The sequence below is a fragment of the Zingiber officinale genome, chromosome 1A (assembly GCF_018446385.1).
Source record: "Zingiber officinale cultivar Zhangliang chromosome 1A, Zo_v1.1, whole genome shotgun sequence".
NCBI classification, from domain to species: domain Eukaryota; kingdom Viridiplantae; phylum Streptophyta; class Magnoliopsida; order Zingiberales; family Zingiberaceae; genus Zingiber; species Zingiber officinale.
The window spans coordinates 167,168,016-167,194,809 of record NC_055987.1 but is presented as its reverse complement, the minus strand read 5'-3'; the positions used below and the strand labels follow the sequence as shown (position 1 = coordinate 167,194,809).

The following is a 26,794-nucleotide window of genomic DNA, read 5'->3' as shown; positions in this document are numbered from 1 at the left end:
ACTTTTCCAATTTTTTCTTCTAGTTTTTTTTTTATCAAAATGAGTATTTCAAGAGTTAAATTAAACAATATTAGATTATATTTTATTCCTCGTAGTAATCATATAACATGATAACTTGAATCAAATACATTAAAATATCACTCAGTTAATATTTTATTCAAAAATAAAATCTTACTATCTAATTAAGAATGACCCTTTAATAACTAATTTTGGTAAAACTCAAAATTAAATTACGTTAATATCCTTTATTTTTTTACACTAAAAATAATTTTAAGATTTATTAGTACTTTTCTCTGGTTATTTTTATATAAAATTTACTATTTAATTAAGAATATGGACTCTTTAATAACTAATTTTAGTGAAACCAAAAATTAAATTACGTTAATATCTTTTTTTTTTCTTTTCACGCTGAAAATAATTTTAAGGTTTATTAGTAATTTTCTCTAATTATTTTTATATAAAAAATATACATTGTCATAGTTCTCTTTATTCTCACATCTTAGGATTGACAACGTCGTGAGCAGAGAAACTTTTATAAATACCTTAGACCGACGACGTTAGAAAGTATATCTTTCTTGGCCAATTTATAAATCTAGGTACTAATTTATACATATTCATACATTATATTACACATACAACACGTGTAAGCGATGTCTAGTATTAATGGACTATCTAATATCTTTATTTGAATGTACTTTTATCATTCTTATTTAAGGCTTATAATAGTATATATGTTTGTTATTCTTTTCAGCTGTCAATAATCTTGCTAATATACCTGTCAATATCAATTTCATTCCAACGACTCTAATTTTAAAATCATGGAAAGAAAATTTCTTAATAGCCTTGGGCCGGGTAAAAGTTATTGTTGATAACCTTAGTTATTTACTTAAGGTTATATTATTTAATTATGTTTGATTCAAGTAATGAGTGATTCTCAAATCATTGAGCATGTCGGCCAAGTCAACAAATGGATGATGTAATTTGAAATGTGATTACTTTGAAAGTGTGAGATTTTATGTGATTCCAGGGTTGATAAAAAAAATTTCAAAATTATCCTCCAATTTTTTCCCTTTTGGATAAAAAAAAATACCCTAGTGTTATGGGCACTCATCCAGTCCACTCTTCTTCGAAGAGCATCGTTGACAACCAGAGCTCTTAATCTATATTCACCCTTCATCGCCCATGGCTACTTATATTTATTACTACGAAGACTCATCTTTGTCTCCTCTTCCACCATGGCCACCGCATCAGATTGTGATGAACTACAAAGGAACGATTTGCTCAATGGGTTTAGACCCTTTCAGTTTAGGCCAAAGTGATCAGCCCTTTCTTAAGGGGACCTGGACGCCTTGCAAGTGGCTACAATGGCGGTAGAAGAGTTTTTGTTAAGGACGATTATGGTGAGGTTAGTGTATTCCAAAGGTTAAACTAAATAATATTATTAGGTTATATTTTATTTCCTATAACCTTAGTTATGTATTGATTTTCTATTAATCATATAACTAACGTTATGCATGATAAATTAAACCAACACACCCTTGGAGTTATAGATCTTAACCTTAGTTAAGGGCTAATCCTCCCCCACCTTTTATGGATAATAGTACCTCGGTTGAAAAGAGGGAGATGGAAAATGTCGAATTGTTAGGATGCGCAAGAGGAGAGTGAATAGCATGTGTCGCCTTCTTCATTTTTATCATTCTTTCATTTCTGTTATGGTTAGTACACATTAGAATATAAGACAAGAAAGACAAGAATACAACATCAAGCTTTACTTAGTTGTCACCCCTAGAGTTAGTACTCTAAGGCCTATGTACAAGAAACGCCTATCCACTAAGGTTATCTCTTTTTTGGAACTTTTTCAGAGGGGGAGAAATCCCTTACAGTTTTGTATTAAGCATAAATAAGAAATAATAATAATAATGAAGAGCTTAATAGATAAAATCACTTATCGCCCCTGGAGATCCTGAGTGCCTCAAACTTGTCTTGGAGTCTCCTATCACACAACTTCGACCCACCTTTAGAGCAAAATGAATTGAAGAGCTTTGAGTATTAGATTGATTATTTGCACTCTAATCTTGAGATTCATTTATAGGACTCTTCCGATTGACCTATAAACCTCGTTTGGTCTACCAAACTTGGTCAAACCTGATTCCCATGACCAAATTCTTCACGACCTAGCCATGTGATCTTGTCGTTATTAGGTTTATCCGTAGATCGAAACCTTTCTGATCAATTGAACAAGATCATTCACCCAAACTAGACCTCGAACTCGAGTTTGGCTGCTCGAGGTCATCCGATCAATTGAACTGATTTTGATCTGGTTCAGACTGGCTTTGATCTGGTTCACTCCAATCTTCTTTCATCTACATCTGATTGCATTCATATGTTCTCCAATATTTCTTTCAACTTTCCTACAAAACATACTTACAAACATGCAAACAAACAAACAAGTCTAATCTTATAAGTCTACCTAACATATTAGATTTATTTTTATTTGGATCTTGACAAAACATTTATTATTGTAGGTCCTCGACCGACCGACAAGAGGAGATGAATTGCCCTGGAAAAGCAAATAGACCTATAGACCTTTCTCGAAACTTATAGCTTAATTAAGACAACCGCTTTATTAGAATAAACTAAAATGCATAAATTAAAAGATGCTGCCGATTTTTACTTGGTTACAACGGGGGAGGTTATTAATCTAAGATATTGAAAGCACTAATCAAATTCTCCTTTTGTCGTAGGCGGAGAAGCCTCTTACAAGCGTTGGAAGCACAGAACTTGAAAACAAAGATGTAGTTCAAAGTACATAAAGTGTTGTCTTGAGCTATTAAGACCAGTGCTCTATTTATAGTATATTGTTGAATCTGACCATTTGTTGACATGACAGCTCTGGTGGCCTAGAAGGGCTCTGGACGCTTGGGTGTGGATAAAACTTTATCCACGTTGTAATAGCTCGTAATGGTTGGTGTTGATAAAAGTTATCTGGTCCGGGGGTCTGGAATAACTCCGAGGGCCCGAAACACCTTCAACAAGGGCGTGTCGAGGAAGTGCCCTAGACTACCCAGGGCGGTCCAGGCGCTCGGACTGTCCGAGTGCCTGGACTTGGTCTAAGCGCTTGGACGGTCCGGGCGTCTGGACTTGGTCCAAGCGCTTGAATGGTCCGGGCATTTGGACTTGATCCATGAGCCTGGACTTTGTCTAGGCGTCCAGACAGTCAACTTCTTGTTGACTGACCGGTTTATCTTCCGCTCACTTGGGTAATTTCGGCCATTTATAATAGGGCTCACATAAACTCTTTTTCCGGCCTTCTTCTTGAGTAAGCTTCCGCTCCAGCTTTTCGTCCCTTAAAAATGTCGGGCGCCTCTTTCGTTCGCCAGCGTACTCTTCCGCAGTACCTTATCCATTGAACGCACCGAGCCCGTCGAATCTTTCCAGTGTCATTCTTCTCGCTAACAATGTCTTTTGCTCGACTTCATGTGCTCCTAAGTTCTTGCACACTTAGACATAAGACATCAAATACACACAGGCCCTAACTTAACTCGGTTGACCACATCAAACTACCTCAGGGTCCCTATAATTATACCATCTTTTAGACGGAATTTGATTTCTATTTCTACTTTGAATAAATTTGGTTATTCTTGTTCTTTTAGAAATAAAAAATTTAGTTTGTTTCATGAATCAAAATTTATTGGAACCAATTCTATATTTGATTATGATAATTTTTACTTGATTGTTATTATTGTTTCATTTAATGAAACACTATAATTAAGTACACAAGATAAAATAGAAAATTAACAAATGAAAATTCCGCTACATTATGACACAAGAGATTAGGTCATATCTCTAGATATGGAGAATGAAGAGATTTGAAGGAAATTCTAGACCCTTGGATTTTTACAGATTTAGACATTTGTGTCAACTATTTAAAAGGGAAACAAACTAAGCCAACATGACTTTAGGTGTCTTAGAACTTGTACATATAAATATTGGTGGGTCATTCTTGCAGTTGTTTGGAATGGTCATAATATTTTATAATGTTCATAGATAATTTTTCATGTTATGATGACTACTTATATCTCATTCATGAAAAGTTAGTCCTTGGATATGTTTAAAAATTATAAGGTTGAAGTTGAAAATCAACTCAATAGAAGGATCAAAAGCATCAAAGTAGATCATGGTAATGGTAGATATGATGATTCAGGTGAATAACTTTTAAGACCTTTCACTAAGTTCCTAAAGGAATAGGATATTGTCCCACAATACACCATATCAAGTTCATCCACTATGAAAGGTGTCATTGAAAGGCGAAATGGAATGCTTAAATAAATAGTAGGGAGTATGATTTGTCACTGTACCTTATTGAAATCACTCTAGGGGGAAGTGTTTAACACTGGAGCATATATTCGTAATAGGGTTCCAATTAAAGCAACTAACAAACCCCCTTATGAGTTTTTGGCGGATAAGAAGCTGAGTTTTAAACACTTAAACATTTAGGGATATCCAATCGAAGCACGATCTTAAAGACCTAATGAACGGTGAGTTGCTATTTTGTTGGGTACTCTAAAAGATCAAGGGGTTAGAAATTTTATGCATATCCCATGACTAAGAGGGATCCTAAAGGCAATGTGAAGAGGTGTAAAGCTTGTTTTGTCATGAAAGACTTTATACAAAAATAATGCATCGACTATAAAAATATTTTCTCATTGTTTTCTTTGAAAGAGGCTTTTAGGATAATAATGACATTAGTGGCGCATTCGATCTTATGTTATATCATATGGATGTAAAGATCATCTTCATCAATGGTGATGTACATTGATGAGATAATCTATATGATGGAACCAGAAAATTTCGTGTCAAGAGATTCAAATAATATAGTTTACAAACTTAAAAAATCTATGGGCTCAGGCAAACATCTCAACAATATAATGGCATTTCAAATTTCATAGAGTGATCTTCTCATTTGATTTTGAGATGAATTTGAATGATGATTGTAAATACCATAAGTGATGTGGGAGTAGGTAGATTTTTCTATTCTTATATATTGATGATATTTTACTTGTTAACAATGATTAATACATATTTGTTTCACGAAATTAAGAAATTTCTAGCTAAGAATTTTGAGATAAAATATCTTGATGATACATTTTTGTGTTAGAAATATAAATACACCAAATATCTTCCATCTCATGCATTATCACAAAAGAGCTAAATTGAAAGGATTTTCAAAAGATATGACATGCAAAATTGTAAACCGTGTGATACCCCTATGGCTAAGAGAGACAAATTTCGTATGCTCCAAGAATAACTTTGAGAAAAAAAAAAGATAGAGAAGATTTTTTTATGCATTCATAGGGAGTCTAATGTATGTTTAGGTTTGTACGTGTTCAAATATTCGATATGTTACGGATGTTATGTAGATACTTTAGTAATCTAGGCCATTAAAAAACCAAACGGATTTTAATTTGGAGTATCTATATATAGAGAATATAAAGGATTGCATGCTCATCTATCGGAAATCAAATAGCTAGAGATCATTGGATATACTAATTCTGATTTTATTAGATGCTAAAATAGTATGAAATTTACATCAGGCTACATTAACTGAGGGAGTTATCTCTTAGAAGAGTGTCAAACAATATATCTTATGGCCTCTTCCAACATGAAAGCAAAGTCCGTAGCATGTTACGAGACGTACAAATTATGGAATATGATTATGAAATTTTATTACAGGACTGTGCATAATAGACAGTATACATAGACCATTTAAATTATTCTGTGAAGTTTTATATTTCAACAACAACGGGTGCATCAAATTTTTAGTTGTAAAAGAATAAGTTTAAACTGAACAATTATCCATAAACCATGAGATCTACAAATGCAAAAGGTATTTTTAAATATATGCACTACTGTATATAAGATCGTACCTAAATTTTTCCAAAAGTATTCTTATATGAACTTCCATTCTTTCTCTTCTCTTTCCTTAAAAGTATAATATTGTTTTATCACTAGGTGGATTCTTCAATCAAAGGGTGGACAGTTAGGTCAAGACTCGTATGGATCTTTATAGATTATATATAAAGTCCCCAGGGCGTAGCACAGATGGGGAGTGCATGGTTCTGTGGCTGAAAGGTCCAGGGGTCGATCCCCGGGGTGTCACTGCCTGGGGTTAACGTCTCCGCTATGCACTTTCCACCTGTGTACCTGCATTTACCTCCCTCCATATCCGTGGGACCGGCTCTAGGGGGGCCGCTGATGTGACGGTTCCACATTTTTTTTTATAGATTATATATAAAGATTTATATCCTTTAATTTTTTCCATGCATGGAAATTACAGGAATCAAGGCATCAAGAGATCGGGAATATTAGAATCGTTTGATTAAAGCCGGAATTGAAGGGGCCGCCGCATGACGCGCAAATCAATTTCAGAATCTAATTGAAAAAACAATTATCAATTAATCCAGTAGTTATCCTCTTTAATAAGAAATAATAGTACTATAATATTTAATGCCATGTGAGGATAATAATAAAATAAAAAATGATGAGGTTAAAGTAGAAACCGTTTATTACATAATTAAAACATATAGAAGCATTTATGGTGCAAATATATATATCCACACAAATTTCATAAAGATAAGATACATATATAAGCACATGACTAATTATACCTACAGACATATATACCACTCAAAAATATACAACACACCACCATAAATTAATAATTAGAACAAGCAGAAGACCCAAATGTAGTCAAGGACATTATGTTATACAGAGGCACTGCATGCAAATATATAAATTAATCAAATAGTAGTCTTAATTAATTAATTAATTAACAGCTTGAAGAGGAGTCATATTGATAGATCTTCATGTGGAGATGCTGGTTGGCGTACGAGATCAGCCTGTTCATCTCCTCGTCGTCGTCGTCGCCATTGCTATTGCTTCTCTTCATCATATCGATGAGTCCGTTTCTGTTGACGTCGGCCTGCTTCATGGCTCGCCGTGCCTTCCACCATGCAAACCATGCATGCAGACTACGTAGCGCCCGGTGCAAGTCGTCGAGCGTGAGCCGGCCGTCGTGGTCGGAGTCGAACTGCCTCAGCCACGCCCTGAACTCGCCGGCGCTCATCTCCTTCTGCGGCAGCACATACCCATGCGCAAACGCCATACACTACTACTACGACGACGACGACGAACCCTGATGAAGGAATAAGTTACTTGTTAGTTTTGATATATATATATTGATGGATGGATGGGAAGAGATGGAGGTGTAGTGGAGGACAAGTTAGGGTAGGGAATCGATGCTCACTTTGTTCGCCATTATTTGTCAATTTATTGAAAGTGATAGATAGCTAGCAGGGGAAAGTGTGATCGATCGAAGAAGCTAGCTATTTGGCTGTCCCCTTGATTTAGATGTTTCTTTCTATCAAGTTAACTTCATTATTTCTTCATTGCTTTGCATGGTGTGGTGGTCAAGGTTCTCTGGCAAATGCATGTGAAATTAATGTAAAAAAAAAAAGAGTATATGTTATAATATTCGTTCGATGGGAATTTCCATGAAAAAGCTCAGTAAAGTATATGTAATCAACAGGTGCACTCTAGCTAATAATTGTTGTAAAATAGGGTATCATGTAAAATAATCCAAAACATTTATTTTTTCCCAAAAAAATCTTCCCTTTCTCCCACATTTTTTTATTGTTGCTTTTCTCTTTCCATTGTTTGCCTAGTTGTATCCTCTAATTTATCTATTCGGCGTGCCAACTTAACCAAAAAAAAAATTGACGACTTCTTCCGTAATAAACAAGGCATAAGAGAACCACACGTGCTAATTAGTAACTTATCCCGTCTAAAAACTAAGAAGATGATTAATTAAAGATGGGACTCTATATTTAACTAGATGAAAACTTCACGTGGGGTCCTGTAAGACAAAGAATATTGTTAGTGTTGGGTTGGAAAAGGATTTTCAGTGTTGGTCCTCTGACACTTAGGGTGCGTTTGGTTCAAGTCATCATGTATAACCTTGGTTATGTGATTACCTGGTAATCACATAACCAAGGTTATGGGGAATAAAACATAACCAATGTTGTTTGGTTCAACCTAGGTAATACAACAAAAACTTGTTTGTTTGAAGGTTTTAATGAATATCCTAGTTTAATATTTTACCGTATTACCCTCAGTTACAAAACCAACTATACATAATAATAATAATAATAATATTATTATTATTATTATTATTATTTATTTTTTAATTTTTTTTTACTTTTCTTTTTCCGATATATTTTTTTACTTTTTTATGTGTTTTTTTATTTTTTATATTATTTATATTTATATTTTTTTATATTTTTTTACATTTTTAAATTTTAATTTTTATTTATTTATTTTTTTAAAATTTTTTTATTTTTAAATTTTTTTAAATTTTTAAATTTTTTTAAATTTTTAAATTTTTTTAAATTTTTAAATTTTTTATTTTTTTAAAAAAAATTAAAATTTTTTAAAATTTTTATTTATTTTTTAAATTTTTTATTTTTAAAATTTATATTTTTAATTTTTTTTATTTTTTTAAATTATTTATTTTTTAAAAAAATAAATTTTTAAATTTTAAATTTTTTTAAACATTTTTTTTATTTTTTAATATTTTTTTTTACATTTTTTCTCTTTTTTTTTTAATGTTTTTCCTTATCGGGGGTATTTTTGGTAAAAAAATTCGATAACCCCGGAATCAAGAAAAACCTTAGTTTTTTGAGGTTTTCCGATTCCGGGCTGCATGACCCTTTTGCTGACGTGTCGGGCATGAAACATTACTCGGGAATCATCGAATACCTAAACCAAACAAGGTTTTTGCTGATAACCTTGGATGGATAACCAAGGTTATCAAGAATAACCCCGAACCAAACGCACCCTTAAGTAAATCCTCGGTACAATGAAGAATAGTAGAAAAGCTGTAGCAATGAACGTGTTGAATAGTAAAATAATTGATACCTCCGTTTGTGTATAAAATTCTATTTTATAGTGTCACTATAGTTTTTGTGCACGCATCTCAAAGTATATACATATTTTCCAAAACGTCCTAGGAAAAGCCAAGTCAAAAAGTGTCTCTGATCCATTTCCTTAAGCATGCACACAAATATGTGACATACTAGAAGTTTTTAAAGTACGACTTGTATGTTGGACATGCTCTGCTGTCGGCGGCACAAACTTCCAAAAGTATACGATGAGATATGCAAGTGGGTCCCCCTAGGCCGACTGAATGCAGCTCGGCGAGGAAGTCCCAACTCAGTCATACTGCACAGAGCATTTTTCCTTCACTTGGCTTTTCTATAGTCGAAGGACTATCTTTTGTCCGACTAGATATGGCGTCCGCTCGACAGTGTTGGTGGGCCGAGAAATTTACTGTTTATCTCCTACCCCAATTGTAAACTTTTCAAAGATAGCCGTTCAAATAGTCACGTCCAACCGCATTAGAGGTCAGTTTAGTCAACTTCGCCTGATCAATGGACCTAAGCTTTTGACTCTTTTAACTTTAACCTCCACGGTAATCACTTTTCCTTACCTTAACCCATCTTTGACTACCCCTTTTCATCACGTATGAGCCTCCATCCTTAAATATTGACCAATTAATCATGAATTAAATGCGAGTTTGCAGCCATAATTAACTCAATAAGAATTAATTTTAATTCCAACTCCAGCTAAAAGTAGTTTTTGTTTATCTGTTGGTTTTCGTAAAATATGATACGGATCATAATTCATAACATTTTCCAAAGCACATACAAGTTAAATTAATAACACTTGGCCTAGTTCTTTTGCTTCGTCGCTAAGGTCGACGTCCTCGTCAATTGACTAGTCCAATATTCGATTCGAGGCCACCTAAACAATTACAAGATTGAGCAAATCAATTAAGCAAACCCTATAATTAATTGACATTAATCAATCAAGGCAGTCAAAGATTCTTCCTTCAAGTTTCACGGAGTTCAATGAGAAACTTATAGTTAATTATTTACCTTTGATGAAGAGAATCGATATAATTGCTGCACTTCTCCATCTGCTAGCTGGTGGATGCATTTGTATAATGTATCCTTCGCACCCCTACAACAAGCATGGAATCACCGCCGGCATTCCGGCCCCGGTGCCGCCGCCGCAGCACGCCGCCCTGCCTTCTTGCGGCAGCCATACTGTTCCCTGGTCGACCGGTCTTTGCCACTGCATGGATGACCCTGGAAACTGTAAGTCTTAAAGATACAGAAGGCAGATAATTTGCTGAATACATCCATTTAATCACAACTTTAATGCTCCCTGAATAATCAGGTTTGATGACATGCTTTTGCCCGTGCATCACATTCGGAGAGATAGCGGACATAGTGGACGAAGGCGGCTGCTGTAATTAAGATTTTTTTTTTTTTCTTTTGGTTTGTTTGTTTTAATTTCACTTTTGTTTCAGACTTATTTTACCAAGAAAAGCAGAGAAAATGCTGAAAAATCGATTGATTGAATAGCTTGTGTGGCGAGCGGCGCGGCCTACGCCGCCCTCTGTTTCACCGGGGCGGCTTGCTTCTACTCCTACTGCTACCGCTCGAAGCTCCGCGGGCGGTACGACATCTCTGAGGGGCCGGCGCCGGACTTCCTCGTCCACTGCTGCTGCGAGGCCTGCGCTCTGTGCCAGGAGCACCGCGAGCTCAGGAGGAAGGGCTTCGACATGGGAATCGGTGAGCCTGCTGCCGGATAGACTGGTCTTGGTTAATTTTTCTTCCAATAGTACTGTAATTTGACCATCTGCGAGTTTAAATTCGGCTTCAATATTTGATCTTGCGAAGGGTGGAAGGCGAACGCGGAGAGGCAGCGCCGAGGGATGATGATGGATCCTGTGATGGGGGCTCCGGCGATGCGTGGCGGGATGACGAGATAACCATGGGCTCGTGCACGTGTTCTGCACGGAGTTGATGAATATGAATAAGTTTTTTTTTTCAGTCGCATCTTTCTTTCAAGCTTAATTACTGTCTTTGGGAGGCAGTTGCATTTGTAATGAATGATTACTTTTAAAAAAAATGTTAAACAATGTTATTTAATCTCATTGATATATTGAAAAGGTCCTAAGGCTCAATTAGAATTGTAAAAGAAATAGGCAAATTATCAAAGGTACATCTAAAGTTCCCAATGCTTAAAAGACGCACCTAGATTTTATATTTCCCAAAAGACACCCATCATTCTCATTTCACCCCTCCTGTTAACCGTTAATTTCGTTTGTGTTTTTTTAAGGCATTCAAGACACATTTTACATTTTTAAAAAAGGGCAACATTTCATTGGTTCGGATGCGCATAACCTTGGCATCTCTTTCTACACAAGGAAAGTAAATATCTTCTTAGAATGGTAAATAAGCCAAGTCAAGCTAAATTTTAGAGTGTTCAAGTAACAAATTTATTTGATAAGATAATCGAATTAAATCAAGTCGAGTCTAAAATTAATCAAGCGTTTGAAATGATTGTTCAAACTTGATTTGATTTATTTTTGATGAACTTAGTTGAACTTGGTTCGTTTAGATATCATCGAACTTTCAATTCAAGTTTGTGTGTTTGATTCATTTAGATGTTATCGAGCTCACAATTTAAACTTGTTTGATTGGTTATTGAACTTGATAATTTAAAATTATTTATTTATTTTAATTTTTTTTATTTAACATGTTGATAAAAGTTTTATTAATGAACATAGTTCACGAACTTTGTTTATGAACATTAACGAATTGAATATATACGTGTTCAAATTTATTTATTTATTTTAACGAGTTGTTTAAACTTATTTATGTAATCAATCTTGTGTGTATTAAATGAACATAAACAAACTCTTACCAAGCTAAATATCAAGTTTATTCATGAACGTTCGATTTATTTACAGTCCTATATCTCCTCTCTCTCCTCGAGGAAAGCAAATATCTTCTTTCTCAGCCCACCGAAAGCAATCTCTCTCTCATCATTGAAAACCTCAAAAGCTAAAACCCTACACATAGGTCTATTCCCCTCTCAGCTCACGGCAAGTGAGTTAGGGTTTTCGTTAAAACTCGCCTACTAACAAGATTTCCTTCTCCCAATCAAGTTTAGGGTTTAGTTTGCCTTATCATACCGTGTACTAACATCAATGCTGGTCATCTCCCTCTTCTCCGATTGTAAATTATAATTCTGTTTCATAATAGTGCAGAAAGGTGTTTCAACCTCTCCATCTTGACCATCTCCAAAAGTATGTATTCGGTTTCTAACCTAGTCCTTATCTCTTGCACATGTTTACAATTTGTCTTTCACACATTAACTCACATTCTTTGATTTTATATTGGGTTTTCTAACAACCACTTTGTTTAGGGTTTAGCATCCATAAATCCATCGATAAATTTTGATAAAAATTCATTGGATTTCAAAATTCAACACTAAGGTGGTGTTGGATTTCAAACAACGTCAGCACCCTAAATTTCAATAATCAGCACCACTACGAGGCTAAATTTCATAAACCAACACCACTGTGGTGGTCCTGTTCAAAAACTAGCACCACCCTGATGTTGGATTTCAAAGAACAACATCACCCCGAAGAGAAATTATGATTCTCTGGTATTCTGAACAAGGTGGTTCTGAATTTTAAGAATCAGCACCACTGTAGTGTTGAATTTCCTAAATCAGCATCACTATAGTGCTAGATTTTCAAAAATCAACACCATTATGGTATTGCTGTTTAAAAACTAGCACCACCCAATTTTAAAAAATAGATAAGTCAAACCAACCAACGTGATTCTATTTCTGAAAAATCAGCATCACTATGGTGTTGGAATATGAAAACTAGCACTAATATATTGCTAAAGAAGAAGAAGTCAAAGGATATAGTGTTATACCAATGCCAAAATCTTATAACTATTGTCTGTGCATCTAGACATTTGTTTTTTTTCATGTTAATAATTTAAATTTTTAAAATTTGTAGGCATTAGTTGATGTTGGTTAGAAACTCCACTAGATTAGTGTTTTAGGTCCCTCCAATAATGAAAGGAAAGCATCGTAGGTATGCTCGTTTACATGCTCAGCACAAAGTGATCATTAAACAGTCTTCTTTTGCTATTTTTTTACTTACAAGATATTCGTCAAATTCATGGTCTATTGGTAAATATATTTCAAAGTTGAGATTCAACATCTCAAACCTTTAGATTTTCAAGTACATCTCCAAGTTTGAAAGTTAGAGAAACCGTATGTTTTTTTAGTTTGGTCAACACATAATAGCAAACTATTCATTTTAAATTTTCAGGTGTCTAGTTGCTTTCACTAGAAGAGATGTATCTTTGTTGCTTGATATTACAAATAAAGGTGATTTCATTCCTATGAACTCAACTAATGCATAGGGTGACCCTGTTCTTGCTCACTTCTCTAATAAAAAAAAACCTACTAGATTAAAAATTAAGGAGTTACTTAAAATGTATATTCATAGAGTTAAAGTAATGATAATATTTTAGTATTTTGTAAATTATAAATTTTGTATATATTTATTTGTATGTTATTTTCTTCTAATACATATAAGGTTCCATTAGGTCATGTAGATATTGTAGATAATTTTAAAAAACTAAGTAGATTCAATTGGGTTGAAGCCATCCATCAATTTATTGCTTCTCAATTACCTACCATCGCGGATCTTTTTTCATCAAGTAAGACATATCAAAGGACCACCTCAGTTCCCTACTCAAAGGGATTTGCTGATCTTTTAACTCTAAGTTTATTTTTTAATAGTAAATTTGATTTTTATATGGGCATTAATATGTATTTTGTTGGTGTTGGGAGCACAACTTTTAATCCAAAATTTTGATATATGACTAAAGTTGAAGTTAAATTTGTTAGGATATAACAAATTGATGCTAAGTATGCAAGTACAGGTTACTCGACAAGTGAAAAAGTTTTAGTGAGTGAAGCTAACCAGTTAAAAAGTTCTACTTGTTAAGTTAGGTAGTTAAAAAGTTTTAGTGAAGCTAGGCAGTGACTAAATCATAGTGAGTGAAGCTAAGTAGCTAAAGTCTTGATTGGGAATCATGCATGAGTTAAGTCTTGGTTGTGGACCAAGCAAGAAAGTCCTAGCTGGGAGTTAGGTGAATGAAGTCTAGGTGAAGCAAGATGAGAGCTGAAACTTGGCAGATGAAGTTCAGGTGGAATAAGTTGGGAGCTAAAGCTTGGCGAACAATTCCAAGTAGAATCTGTAGGACCGTTAGATTCGATAGAGGGGGGGGGTGAATATCGATTCGAAAAAGACGAGTATAAACGCAGCGGAAAAATAAAGTAGACACAGATGTTTTTACTTCGTTCGGAGCCTGTGACGACTCCTACTCGAAGGCCCGTGGTCCTTGACCACTTTCGTTGGGCAATCACTAACAAGTCGAAATATGATTACAGAATAAGTACAGGAAATGCTAGTAATAATAAAGCAATACCGACAAAGAAAAATTAAATAAACACCGGAGGAGCACTTTTGTCGGAGCGTTGTTGACGTCGCACTTGAACGTCGAGCAGCAAGACCAGCAGAAGAGTTCTCGAAATTGATTTGAAGCTCCTGCTGGGGCTTCTTTTATATGCTGTTCCGGCCTGGATCCCTTCCGGCGCCTGGAGTGTGACGTAACTGCTCAAACCAAGATGCTCCACGTGGCGACGACTTGGCTGGATAAAATTCGCCTTCCGGGCGCCCGGATCCCCTCCGGGCGCCCGGACCACCTTGTTCCAGAGAGACTCCTTTTTCCTGCAAAACAAAGTTAGTCCGAGGCAAATATACATCCTATAAAATAAATTGTTAGCACAGTTAAAGTTCAACAGATGGATAAAGAGTGTATGACTTAGATTCCGTCTTTCCGAGACCGGAATCTAGTCACGATCTCGACTTAGACATCCGAAATGGATCTAAGCCGGATCGACGCCTAATGTCCCCTTCCCGGGAACGCGTCCTCACAGTCACTCCCCTCCAGTGACTTACCTCACTTACCTGCCAGACGTCGACCCGTTTGGACTTCTCGCCAAGCGTCCGGTCAGTCCGTCGACCCGCTTGGACTTCTCGCCAGCTATCCGGTCAGCCCGTCGACCTAGCTGGACTTCTCGCCAAGCGTCCGGTCAGCCCGTCGACCCGCTTGGACTTCTCGCCAGCTATCCGGTCAGCCCGTCGACCTAGCTGGACTTCTCGCTAAGCGTCCGGTCAGCCCGTTGACCCGCTTGGACTTCTCGCCAGCTATCCGGTCAGCCCGTCGACCTAGCTGGACTTCTCCTGCACACTCGATCAAAGTGTCAGACAACAACAAGACTAACTTAACCTATTTGTCATTCATCAAAACCTAGGTTAAATCGTTAGTGCTAGCCGCACCAACAATCTCCCCCTTTTTGATGGAATGACAACCTGGTTAAGTTAGTGAAAGCATATGCAAGAAACAATATGCATTTGTGTGGTTTTAAAGTTAGTTTGTGTTTTCAAATTGGTTTAGCTAACTTAACCACCTAACCCTCCTCCCCCTTTGGCATTCATCAAAAAAAATGAACAAAGGTAAATAATCATAGTGAAGAGTTACTGTAACAGGTAATCAAATTTTGAAAGATATCTAAGTTTGGTTCAAAATTTGAAGGATAAAAGTGCAATTTTTAACACCAAGTCAAAAAATAGTCAAGTTGACTTGGGGGAGACAAATTGAGTTTTGAAAAGTATATTTAAAGTTAATCAAGTTTAACTCTCAAGCGTGTGGAAATTTTCAAAAATAGGTTTTTCAAATTTACTTTTTATGTTTAAGTAACATCTAATTTTCAAAAAGGTAAGTTTTTTTAACTTTGATTTTTCAAACCAATTTTTTTTTTTGGTCAAAAATTAATTTTTAAGGCTAATTTGATAAAAGCTAAATTTTAAAATAGTTAACTTTTCAAATCAGGTTTGAAAATCAGGTGGGATTAAACTTTCACATTTTTCAAATACTTAGTTAAATTCAATGTTCAAACATATGTTAGGTTTTAAAAGACATTTTTCAAACACACAAAATTTGAGTTAATTTTCCCCCTGAACTTGATATTTAACTTTAACCAGCTGTCTAACCAATTAGGTACTAACTAGCTATCAGAAGATAGTAGCTTTCACATGGTTAGTCAGATTAAGTTGATTACAAGCAGTCAGTTTTTTTTTACTTGACTGATTAACTTTAATCTGATTAATATCTGAGTTGTATTTAACGTCCAGACTTATGTTGATGCACTGAAATAAGCATCTTAAGTCCAGACAGTTGGCCTATGCATCTCACCCCTTTCTATGTTTGTCAAACACAAGCAAGGTAAACCTAGGGTGTTGGTGAGATGCTCAAAGACTAGTCCTATGGGTACATGCTTTCTAAGGATTCAAAACTAGTCTAAGGCCAAAACTGTTTTTGAAAATCTAAAAATGGAAAGTTTGAAAATAAATAAATTTGACTTATAATTTGGTAAAATCATTTTTGAAAGTATTTTTGAAAGATCCTAGTCTATTAAGCACATCCCTAATTTTCGTCGTAAGTTGCTAAATTCACTTTCAGGGAGAGGTTTTGTAAAAATGTCAGCTAAATTTGATTTGGACTCAATGTACTTGAGTTCAATATCGCCTTTAGTAACATGATCCCTGATGAAGTGGTGTCTAATTTCAATATGTTTGGTTCTTGAATGATGCACAGGATTCTTGGTTAAGTTAATTGAACTTATATTGTCAATTAATACTTTTACATTTGTGATATTTAAGTTGAAATCTTTTAGAGTATGCATCATCCATAATATTTGTGCAACACATTCGCCTATAGCTATGTATTCTGACTCAGTTGTAGACAGAGCAACACAATGTTGCTTTCTACTAAACCAGCTAACAAGTGATGCACCTAATAATTGGCATCCACCACTTGTGCTTTTGCGGTCTAATTTACATCCAGCGTAATCTGAGTCAGAATACCCTATTAGTTCAAAATTATTTGTCCTAGGATACCAGATTCCTACATTTGTCGTTCCTTTAAGATATCTAAAAATTCTTTTAACCTGTGTCAAATGGGATTCCTTAGCACAAGTTTGGTATCTAGCACACATACTAACTGCAAATAAAATATCAGGTCGGCTTGCAGTTAAGTACAGTAGGCTACCTATTGCACTTCTATAATATTTTAAATCAATTGGTTTTCCATTTGGGTCACTATCTAAGATTGTATTTACAGCCATCGGTGTTTTTATTTCTTTTGTATTTTCCATTCCGAATTTTTTAAGTAATTCTTTGGTGTATTTATGTTGAGAAATATAGTTTCCTTCATTTGTCTGTTTGATTTGTAATCCTAAGAAATAGGTTAGTTTTCCCACTAAGCTCATTTCAAATTCTTTTTCCATTAGATTAATAAATTCTTCTAAAAATTCTGAATTTGTTGAGCCAAATATTATGTCATCCACGTATATTTGTGCAATAAATATGTTTGTATTTAATGATTTAACAAACAAGGTTGGGTCAATTTGACCTTATTTGAATCCTTTAGATGTTAGGTAAGATGTTAGCCTCTCATACCACGCCCTGGGTGCTTGTTTAAGTCCATATAGGGCTTTCTTTAATTTAAAAACATAATCAGGGTGTTCTAAGCTTTCAAAACCAGGAGGCTGACCTACATAAACTTCTTCTTTGATTAGTCCATTAAGAAAGGCAGACTTAACATCCATTTGGTATAGTTTAAATCCCTTATGGGCTGCATAACTTAGTAACATTCTAATGGATTCTAATCTGGCTACTGGGGCATATGTTTCATCATAGTCAAGTCCTTCAACTTGACTAAATCCTTTGGCAACCAGCCTAGCCTTATTTCTAGTAATTTCCCCAGTTTCACTTAGTTTGTTTCTGAATACCCATTTTGTTTCTATTATTTTCTTATTCTTAGGTGGTGGGACTAGGTCCCAGACCTCATTACGCTCAAATTGGGCTAGTTCTTCTTGCATAGCTATAATCCAATCTGGGTCTAGTAGGGATTCATCCACAGTTTTAGGTTCAATTTTTGAAATTAATGAAATTTGACTTAGGTTTCTAAAAGATGATCTGGTTTGAACTCTTAAGTCTGGGTCACCTATTATTTGATCAGTTGGATGATTTGGGTTTACCCTTATTGTTTTAGGAGGTTGATTCTCTTGATGTTGTTCCTCTTTTTCATGACTTAGAGTTTGGTTGATTTCTGGAAGAAACTCCGGTGGTTGTGTAGGTTCTATGTCTTGTTTAGTTTCTTTGAATTTTACATTAGTAGTTTCTTCAATTTTTAAGGTAACCTTATTATAAATTCTGTAGCCTCTACTATTTAGGGAATATCCTACAAAAATTCCATTTTCAATTTTAGAGGTGAATTTTCCTAAGTGTTCTCTTGTATTTAAGATAAAAACTGGGCACCCAAATACCTTAAAGTATTTTATGTTTGGTTGTTTATTATAAAATATTTTATTATAGTTTTGTTCTGTACATAGCAGGCTGTACTAACAGCTTCTGCCCAAAAGTATTTAGGTAGGTTATACTCATTTAACATTGTTCTAGAAGCTTCAAGTAAGGTTCTATTTTTCTTTCTACAATTCCATTTTGTTGGGGGGTTTTAGGGCATGAGAACTCATGATGGTAACCGTTTTCTAGACAAAAACTGTTAAAGTTGTGATTTTTAAATTCTCCCCCATTGTCACTCCTAATTCTTTTAATTTTAATATCTTTTTCGTTTTCAATCTGTTTGCAAAAATTTGTAAGAATTTCAAAAGTTTCATCTTTATGTTTTAAGAATTTTACCCAAGTAAACCTAGAGTAATCGTCTATAATTACTAAACAATATAAGTTTCCATTAATGGATTTGACTCCATGGGAGTCAAAAAGATCTAAATGTAGAAGTTCTAAGATTGAGTTAGTTTGTGGTTGATTTGTTTGTTTGTGGGTTGATTTAGTTTGTTTTCCTTGTTGACAAGCATTACATATAGTTGAATCTAAGTTAGGTAACTTCGGTAAGCCTTTTACAAGTCCATTTAGTTTACTTATATTTCTAAAGTTGGTGTGAGACATTCTCCTATGCCATAACCAAGTTTCTTCTTTTTGTGTTAAATAGCACTTAATGGAAGAAATGGTTAAGTTGATGACATAGATGTTGTCTTTTCTAAAACCTTTTAGGCTTATGGTAGGATTATCTAGATGTTTGATTGAGCATTCTGTAGATAGAAACTTGACCTTATACCTAGTATCACACAATTGACTTATACTTAGAAGATTATATTTAAAGTTTTCAACAAGTAAGACATTTGTAATTATAAAGTCTAATTTTAATTCAATATTACCTATACCAATTACCTTGAGTTTGCCGTTGTTTCCAAAGGCAACTGTTCCTAGGCTTTTGTAAGTGAGTTGAGTGAACTTGGTGTGATCTCCAGTCATATGTTTGGAGCAACCACTGTCCAAAATCCACTTGGTTTCCTACAGTAAGTAGGATTTAAAGTTAGTCTTTTGAGCATGCATTAATTTAAGTTTAAAATTAAGATTTTGAAAATAATTTTTAAGTTTAAAATTAAGATTTTGAAAATAATTTTTAAGTTTAAAATTAAAATTTTGAAAATAATTTTTAAGTTTAAAATTAAAATTTTGAAAATAATTTTTAAGTTTAAAATTAAAATTTTGAAATTAATTTTTAAAATTAAAATTTTGAAATTAATTTTTAAGTTTAAAATTAAAATTTTGAAAATAATTTTTAAGTTTAAAATTAAAATTTTGAAAATAATTTTTAAGTTTAAAATTAACAGTTTGAAAATAATTTTTAAGTTTAAAATTAAAATTTTGAAAATAATTTTTAAGTTTAAAATTAAAATTTTGAAAATAATTTTTAAGTTTAAAATAAATTTAAGTTTAAAATTAATTTAAGTTTAAAATTAAAATTTTGAAATTAATTTTTAAGTTTAAAATTAAAATTTTGAAATTAATTTTTAAGTTTAAAATTAATTTAAGTTTAAAATTAATTTAAGTTTAAAATTAAAATTTTGAAATTAATTTTTAAGTTTAAAATTAATTTAAGTTTAAAATTAATTTAAGTTTAAAATTTTAAAATTAATTTTTTTAAGCCTTATTCATCTCACCCGATTTATATTATCAATCAGGGAATCCTATGATTTTGTGAGATGAAATTGGTTTGATTACAGAGTTTTGGTTTAACTTGTGTTAGATTCAGACTTAGCTTTGGTTTCACAAATAGGCATTCTTCGGATAAACTTCTAAGCTTGGTGAGTCACAAGGACATCATTAGAAGTAACCAACCTTTCGAGGTTTTCCGAATAGTCCTATCCACGGAACTTAGTACTAAATCTTGGTCTAACTGGTTAGGATTCGTTTAAGGGTAGCTTTGGTCAGTTCCACTTGGCCAAATGCACCAGATCGAAACCATATCTTTCTAGACATGCGATGCCCAAGTTTCCCTAACGTACTATCATCCAAAAATTTCACCAATACCATGATTCAAGTTAAACTTGGTCTCTTTTTAACTAATTCTAATTACCCTGCCGGGTTGATAAATTTTGGGTTACCCTATCGGGTAAGTTAGTTTTGGAGGTGTCAGCTATTCTGGAGCCTCCCCCTGAATTATTGACTTTTAATAAATTTTGATTTTAGGCTTGTGTCGATTCTTTTTATAGTTATGATTAACTTGTTGATAATTTTGTTGATTTTCAAACTGTTTAGATTTTGAATTTGATTTAGGTTTGTATTTTGGATTTTGGTTTGGTTTATTCGATTTTATATAATGTATTTTTTCTTTAGGTATATAATATTGATTAAGTCCTACTTGCGTGGTCAGACATGCTTTCGGAACCCAAGCTAAATTGGTTGATTTGTATTGGGTTATTAATGAGTTGAAAGTTTTATTTGAATTCGACTTATATCCTAGTCCGGTTTTATTATAACATGCTTTTTGATTATTTAGGATTAAGTCTAGATTTTTTGATCTTGTTGTAAATTTTTCTAGCATTTCTTTTAAATTTTTAACATCATTTTTTAACGATAGATTTTCCTCTTCAAGTGTTAGATCTTGAGTTGGATTTGAATTTTTTAATTGTTCCTTGAGGTTTTGATTTTCCTCAAGAAGTGATTTATTTTCATTTTCAACTTTAGTTAATTTACTGTTTAAACAGGAGATGATTCTAAAAAAATTTTGTTTAAATTAAAGTATACCTCATTCGAGCCTTCGGAAACGAGTACGGACTCGTGGCTTGTTTCGGGTTCAGACCCGTCTTCATCTTCCGACTCGTCTTCTGTTTCGGCTTCGCGGGCCATCAGTGCGAGGTGGCTCTGATGTTTCTGTTCTTCTTCTTCTGATTCGTCCGAGGAGTCGTCCCACGTTGCTTTCAGTGCTTTCTTTTTGGTTGGCTTTGGTTTGTCGAACTTCAGTTTTGGGCATTCGTTCTTGTAGTGTCCCTTTTTATTGCAGCCGTAGCAAGTCACGTTCTTTTGTTCTGAGGGAGAGTTGATCTTTTGAAGGTCCTTTTTGCTGAAGCTCCTCTTTTTCCTGGTGAACATTTTTCTTACCAAGTTCACCAGGTGTTCTTCGTCTTCGGAGTCTTGGTCAGATTCATCTTCATTTTCAGGCTTGCTTTTCTTTTCTTTGGAGGAACCTGCAAGTAGAGCTATACCTTTCTCGGCTCCAGCATTAGTTTGTTCGTGTAATTCTAATTCACAGAAAAGCTCATCTAATTTTAAGTTAGAAAGATTCTTAGAGATTTTGTAGGCACCCACTATTGATGCCCACAAACTATTTCGTGGAAAGGCGTTTAATGCGTACCTTATTAAGTCTCTGTTCTCCATCTGGTGGCTTATCGCATGGAGCCCGTTGAGGATGTCCTTGATCCTCGCGTGTAGTTGATTCGCCGTTTCACCTTCCTGCATTTTTATATTAAAAATTTTATTTAAGAGAAGGTCTCGTTTTGTTACCTTGGCGTCGCTCGTTCCCTCGTGCAGCACGATCAATTTGTCCCATAGCTCTTTAGCGTTTTTGTGTGGACCGACTCTGTTCAGTTCTTCTCTTGTCAATCCGCATTGCAGAGTGTTGATCGCCTTATTTTCTGTTGATGCTTTTTTCTTGAGATCTGCTGTCCAGTCTTCAGGATCCACTAGATTCCCGGAATTTTGTAGGGTCTCGTGATGCTCATCCACTGGTCGAAGTCTGTTTTGAGGTAGACCTCCATGTGCTTCTTCCAGTAAAGGAAGTCGTCCCCGTTGAAGAGTGGAGGTCGCACTGTGCTGAATCCTTCTTGTTGGGACATTCTGTGCACAGGTAAATAACCAAAAAAACCCAAGACTTGGTATTGGATTAGTAGTGCAGGAAGAGAAAAATAGAAAGGAATCTAGATTCGTGTTGCACTAATTTAAATTGATTAGAGAAAATATTAAGTTAACGAAACAACAGTTTTAAAGTTAATTAAAAAAAATTCACCCCTGTCTGATTGGTGGTTGCACCAAATCAGAGCGGTACCTGCTCTGATACCACTTGTAGGACCGTTAGATTCGATAGAGGGGGGGGGTGAATATCGATTCGAAAAAGACGAGTATAAACGCAGCGGAAAAATAAAGTAGACACAGATGTTTTTACTTCGTTCGGAGCCTGTGACGACTCCTACTCGAAGGCCCGTGGTCCTTGACCACTTTCGTTGGGCAATCATTAACAAGTCGAAATATGATTACAGAATAAGTACAGGAAATGCTAGTAATAATAAAGCAATACCGACAAAGAAAAATTGAATAATCACCGGAGGAGCACTTTGTCGGAGCGTTAGATTCGATAGAGGGCGGGGGTGAATATCGATTCGAAAATACAGAGTAGAAGTTCTCGGAAAAATTGATTTTGACTCACTGGTTTTACTTCGTTCGGGCCTGGATCCCTCCTACTCCAAGTGTGACGAATCTGCTCAAACCAAGATGCTCCACGTGGCGGCGACTTGGCTGGATAAAATTAGCCTTCCGGGCGCCCGGACCACCTTGTTCCAGAAAGACTCCTTTTTCCTGCAAAACAAAGTTAGTCCGAGACAAATATACATCCTGTAAAACAAATTGTTAGCACAGTTAAAGTTCAACAGATGGATAAAGAGAGTATGACTTAGATTCCGTCTTTCCGAGACCGGAATCTAGTCACGATCTCGACTTAGACATCCGAAATGGATGTAAGCCGGATCGACGCCTAATGTCCCCTTCCCGGGAAGTCACTCCCCTCCAGTGACTTACCTCACTTACCTGCCAGACGTCCGGTCAGCCCGTCGACCCGTCTGGACTTCTCGCCAAGTGTCCGGTCAGCCCGTCGACCCGCTTGGACTTCTCGCCAGCTATCCGGTCAGCTCGTCGACCTAGCTGGACTTCTCGCCGAGCGTCAGGTCAGCCCGTCGACCCGCTTGGACTTCTCGCCAGCTATCCGGTCAGCCCGTCGACCTAGCTGGACTTCTCCTGCACACTCGATCAAAGTGTCAGACAACAACAAGACTAACTTAACCTATTTGTCATTCATCAAAACCTAGGTTAAATCGTTAGTGCTAGCCGCACCAACAGAATCAGCTGGGAGCTATAGCTTGGAAACTCAGTCTAGATGAGTCAGCTGAAGGCTATGTTGGTGCAGTTTGTACTAACAGTCTAACTCAGATTTTGATGAATGATAAGTCAGTTAAATTAGATGTTTTGTGTTCTAATTACATTACCAAGTGTGTAGGAATTGACAAGTCTAAAGGACCAGACACCAGGCTGAAATTCAGCTATGTCCACGGGACCGGATAACTAGTGCGAAGTCCATATAGGTCAATAGGCTAACTGGATATCTAGCAGGAAGTCCGGTTGGGTCCGCGGGACCGACAACTGACAGAAGTCCAGTTGGATCCGTGGATCGGACAACTGGCATGAAGACTTGGTGGGTCAGAAGACTAGTCAACCAATTGCAAGATGGTAAGTAAAGGTAAGTCACTAGAGGAGAGTAACTTTGTGAAGACGCACCCCGGTTGAGGGACAGTAGGAGTCGGTCCAGGTTAGGTCCATTTTGGATACCTAATTTAAGACCTTGACTAGTTCCTGGTCCTAGGAGGACAGGAGATAATTACTACTTCTTATTTTCAATGTGTTAACTTTGTTTTGCAGGTTAGATATTTTAATTTTGGACTAACATAACTTGCAGGGCAAAAGGAGCAAAAAGCCTTCGGATGAACAGTACCTGAAGGCGCCTTTAAGCATTGGAAGGCACCTTCGCACTATTCATGGAAGGCGCCTTCAATGGCTTGACGGTTCCTTCAAAGGGATAAAATTTGGACGTCGTCGAAGATAAGGCACAATGACTTCAGGATCAGATTTGACCCATTGGAGGTGCCTTCAACGCCTATGGAAGGCGCCATCCATGGCCTTTATAAGTCAGTCTCGAACAAGCTTCATACAACAACTACTATACGAGCTACTATGCGTCAATTCGAGGTTCTGACTGCTTTGACTTCTGCTACAACTCTGCTGCAAAGTTGCTACGCCTGACTACTACTCTGAAGACTTCTGTCATGACCGGCAGACTAACACTGACACAAGAGTACTCTCACATCGATCCTTAAGTGTTGGTAGCAAATTTTTTGTACTTAATTACTGAAAAAGGGAAGTGTAGTGTATTACACTTCATCTAAATTCTTTGTACTTGATTCCCTCTTCCGGAGATACCGAAAGAGATATTTTAGTGGATTATCCATCGATAGGTCCGTGGGACCTAGGTCTTGGAGTAGAAATCGCTGAAAGCTCTGAACTAAGTAAAATCGATCGTGTTTTTTGGTGTTTGTTTTACTTAATTTTTGTTGCGTAATTATCTTTTAAAATTCGAAAAGAACAAGATTTTAAAAACCACGTGATTCATCCCCCCTCTCACATGCGACTGAATCCAACAGGCTAAACATCTAGACCCAACGTAAGTGCGAGTAACTTTAAATCTTATATCTTACTCATTACATGTAAACAACTACAGGGAAGCGGTTCAATAGTTCTAAGCGATCAGAGGAAGTCCAAGGTGACTAATTGCTAACAACTTTCGACGAAGGAAGTTCAGAGGTCCAGGTTACGATGCCAAGTTATAAGAGATCAGAGAATACATGTGACTAGAGCAACTTCTAGGTGACCAGGGCAACTTCTAGGTGATCAGGAGATGAAGTTAATCAGTAATCCGAGCACATTAGGTTAAGATCAGATTTGACCCTTCTCCAAGCAATTGGAGGGCGTCCAATCGATCAAAGATCTTTGTTAATATTATCTCATGGATAGAAGTTGTAGTCACATCAACACTAATACAGGCGACCAAATATAGGCTATAAAAAGAACTTCAAGTAGAACTTGGATATCACCCATTCACTCATTCTCTTAATCTATTGAGCTCATGCTCTAGTACTCTCTCGCCTTCTATGTTATGACACGATGCGACCCTCGCTTCATTTCTTATTGACAACATCTAGAATAATATTTTTATTTATTTTTGTGTTGTCATATTTGTTTGAATGCGCTTAACTTTTTAGATTTTTTTTCTATGAGATTTTTCAATCTCTAGAGGCTTTTTAGAATGGGAAGATTAGAAATAAGAATCATATTTTTATAACTATTGTTTATGTCTATACTTCTAGTTTGTTGGTCAACTACTTGCGTGCCTATTTATAGTTAAGTCTTTTGCATGCTTACATTGTTTTGCTATTGAATATGTTCAAGTAATTATATTTCCGTTGTGCTACTTTAATTAATTCAATTATTTTTGTTACTATCTGTTTAAAAAATTCGTAATGCTATTTACCCCCCCCCCCCTCTCTCTCTCTCTCTCTCTCAACATTGAGTTTGATCTTACATATGTAACGCTCCATATTATGAACAAAACATGATTTTTGAAGTATGTTCTAATCTAAAAATCATATAATACTGAAGGTGCGCACAAATAAATAAGTGGAGGTATACTCCTTTCCTTATTAGTAAGGTGAGAGTGTTGTTGAACCAAGTTTTACCTGAAGATGCAAATATCGAAAATTGTCACCTAACTTTATTTCATTTGTAGTTTCTATATAATTTGATAGGTTATTATTGAACTAGTCTTTACCCCTTCTGAAAATACATTAGTTGAGAACCACCCTTATCTCAATGATACTCCGCATCCATTAAAGACATCATGATTACATGATATAGAAGTAGATCATCAAGTGATAGTGAACAACCTAACTACATTATTCATCAAAACCAAATCAAGGAGCTAATAATGGACAACATGCATCTAAATTAAGGGTGAAAGAATTACTTGAAATAATACAAAATCAAGGCATATGGGCTGAATCAAGCAGCCTTGTAGTGGATCCTCACCCTGAATCAATTGCTTCTATAGCCAAAACTAGGAGAGGATGTAACCAAACTCACTATGATTATAGGGATACTCCTATTGATACTCTTATGTGACACAAGTTTTTACCTCATAAGAAGAGAAGCAAGATATAAATCTATGAACCTTCTGAGAACATCACAAGACGAGGAGTAGAACTTATTATGGACATAGGAAAAGGAAAAAATTGATATGGATAATATGCAAGAAAAGAGAGATATTGTATCAATTTCTGAAGACAATTATGAAGGAGAGATCGTGAAGGATTGCCAAACTTACAAAATGAGATTGAAAACCATAGTCATAAGTCTGTATTTACACATCAATTAGTTTAAGTAGTTTGATTTTAATTACTAATTACATGTGTTTTTTATGGTAATATGTCAATAACAATTTAATACTTTCAAAAAGAAAAAACAAGATGAAGATGTACTTACTTA

General features: G+C 35.3%; 2 protein-coding genes across 2 annotated transcripts; one reads left to right on the top strand and one right to left on the bottom strand.

Annotated features, from left to right (window-relative positions):
• Positions 1-6,657: 6,657 nt before the first annotated feature.
• LOC122012210 lies at positions 6,658-7,194 on the bottom strand. The gene has a single exon (XM_042568674.1). The coding sequence runs from the start codon at positions 7,163-7,165 to the stop codon at positions 6,830-6,832; it is 336 nt and encodes a 111-aa protein (XP_042424608.1). The 5' UTR covers positions 7,166-7,194; the 3' UTR covers positions 6,658-6,829.
• A 2,796-nt stretch (positions 7,195-9,990) lies between these two features.
• LOC122012199 (cell number regulator 1-like) lies at positions 9,991-11,075 on the top strand. Its single transcript, XM_042568663.1, has 4 exons — positions 9,991-10,217; positions 10,300-10,371; positions 10,488-10,697; positions 10,806-11,075. Exons 1-4 carry the CDS (start codon positions 10,001-10,003, stop codon positions 10,895-10,897), a joined length of 591 nt encoding a protein of 196 aa, XP_042424597.1. The 5' UTR covers positions 9,991-10,000; the 3' UTR covers positions 10,898-11,075.
• The last annotated feature ends 15,719 nt before the right edge of the window (positions 11,076-26,794 follow it).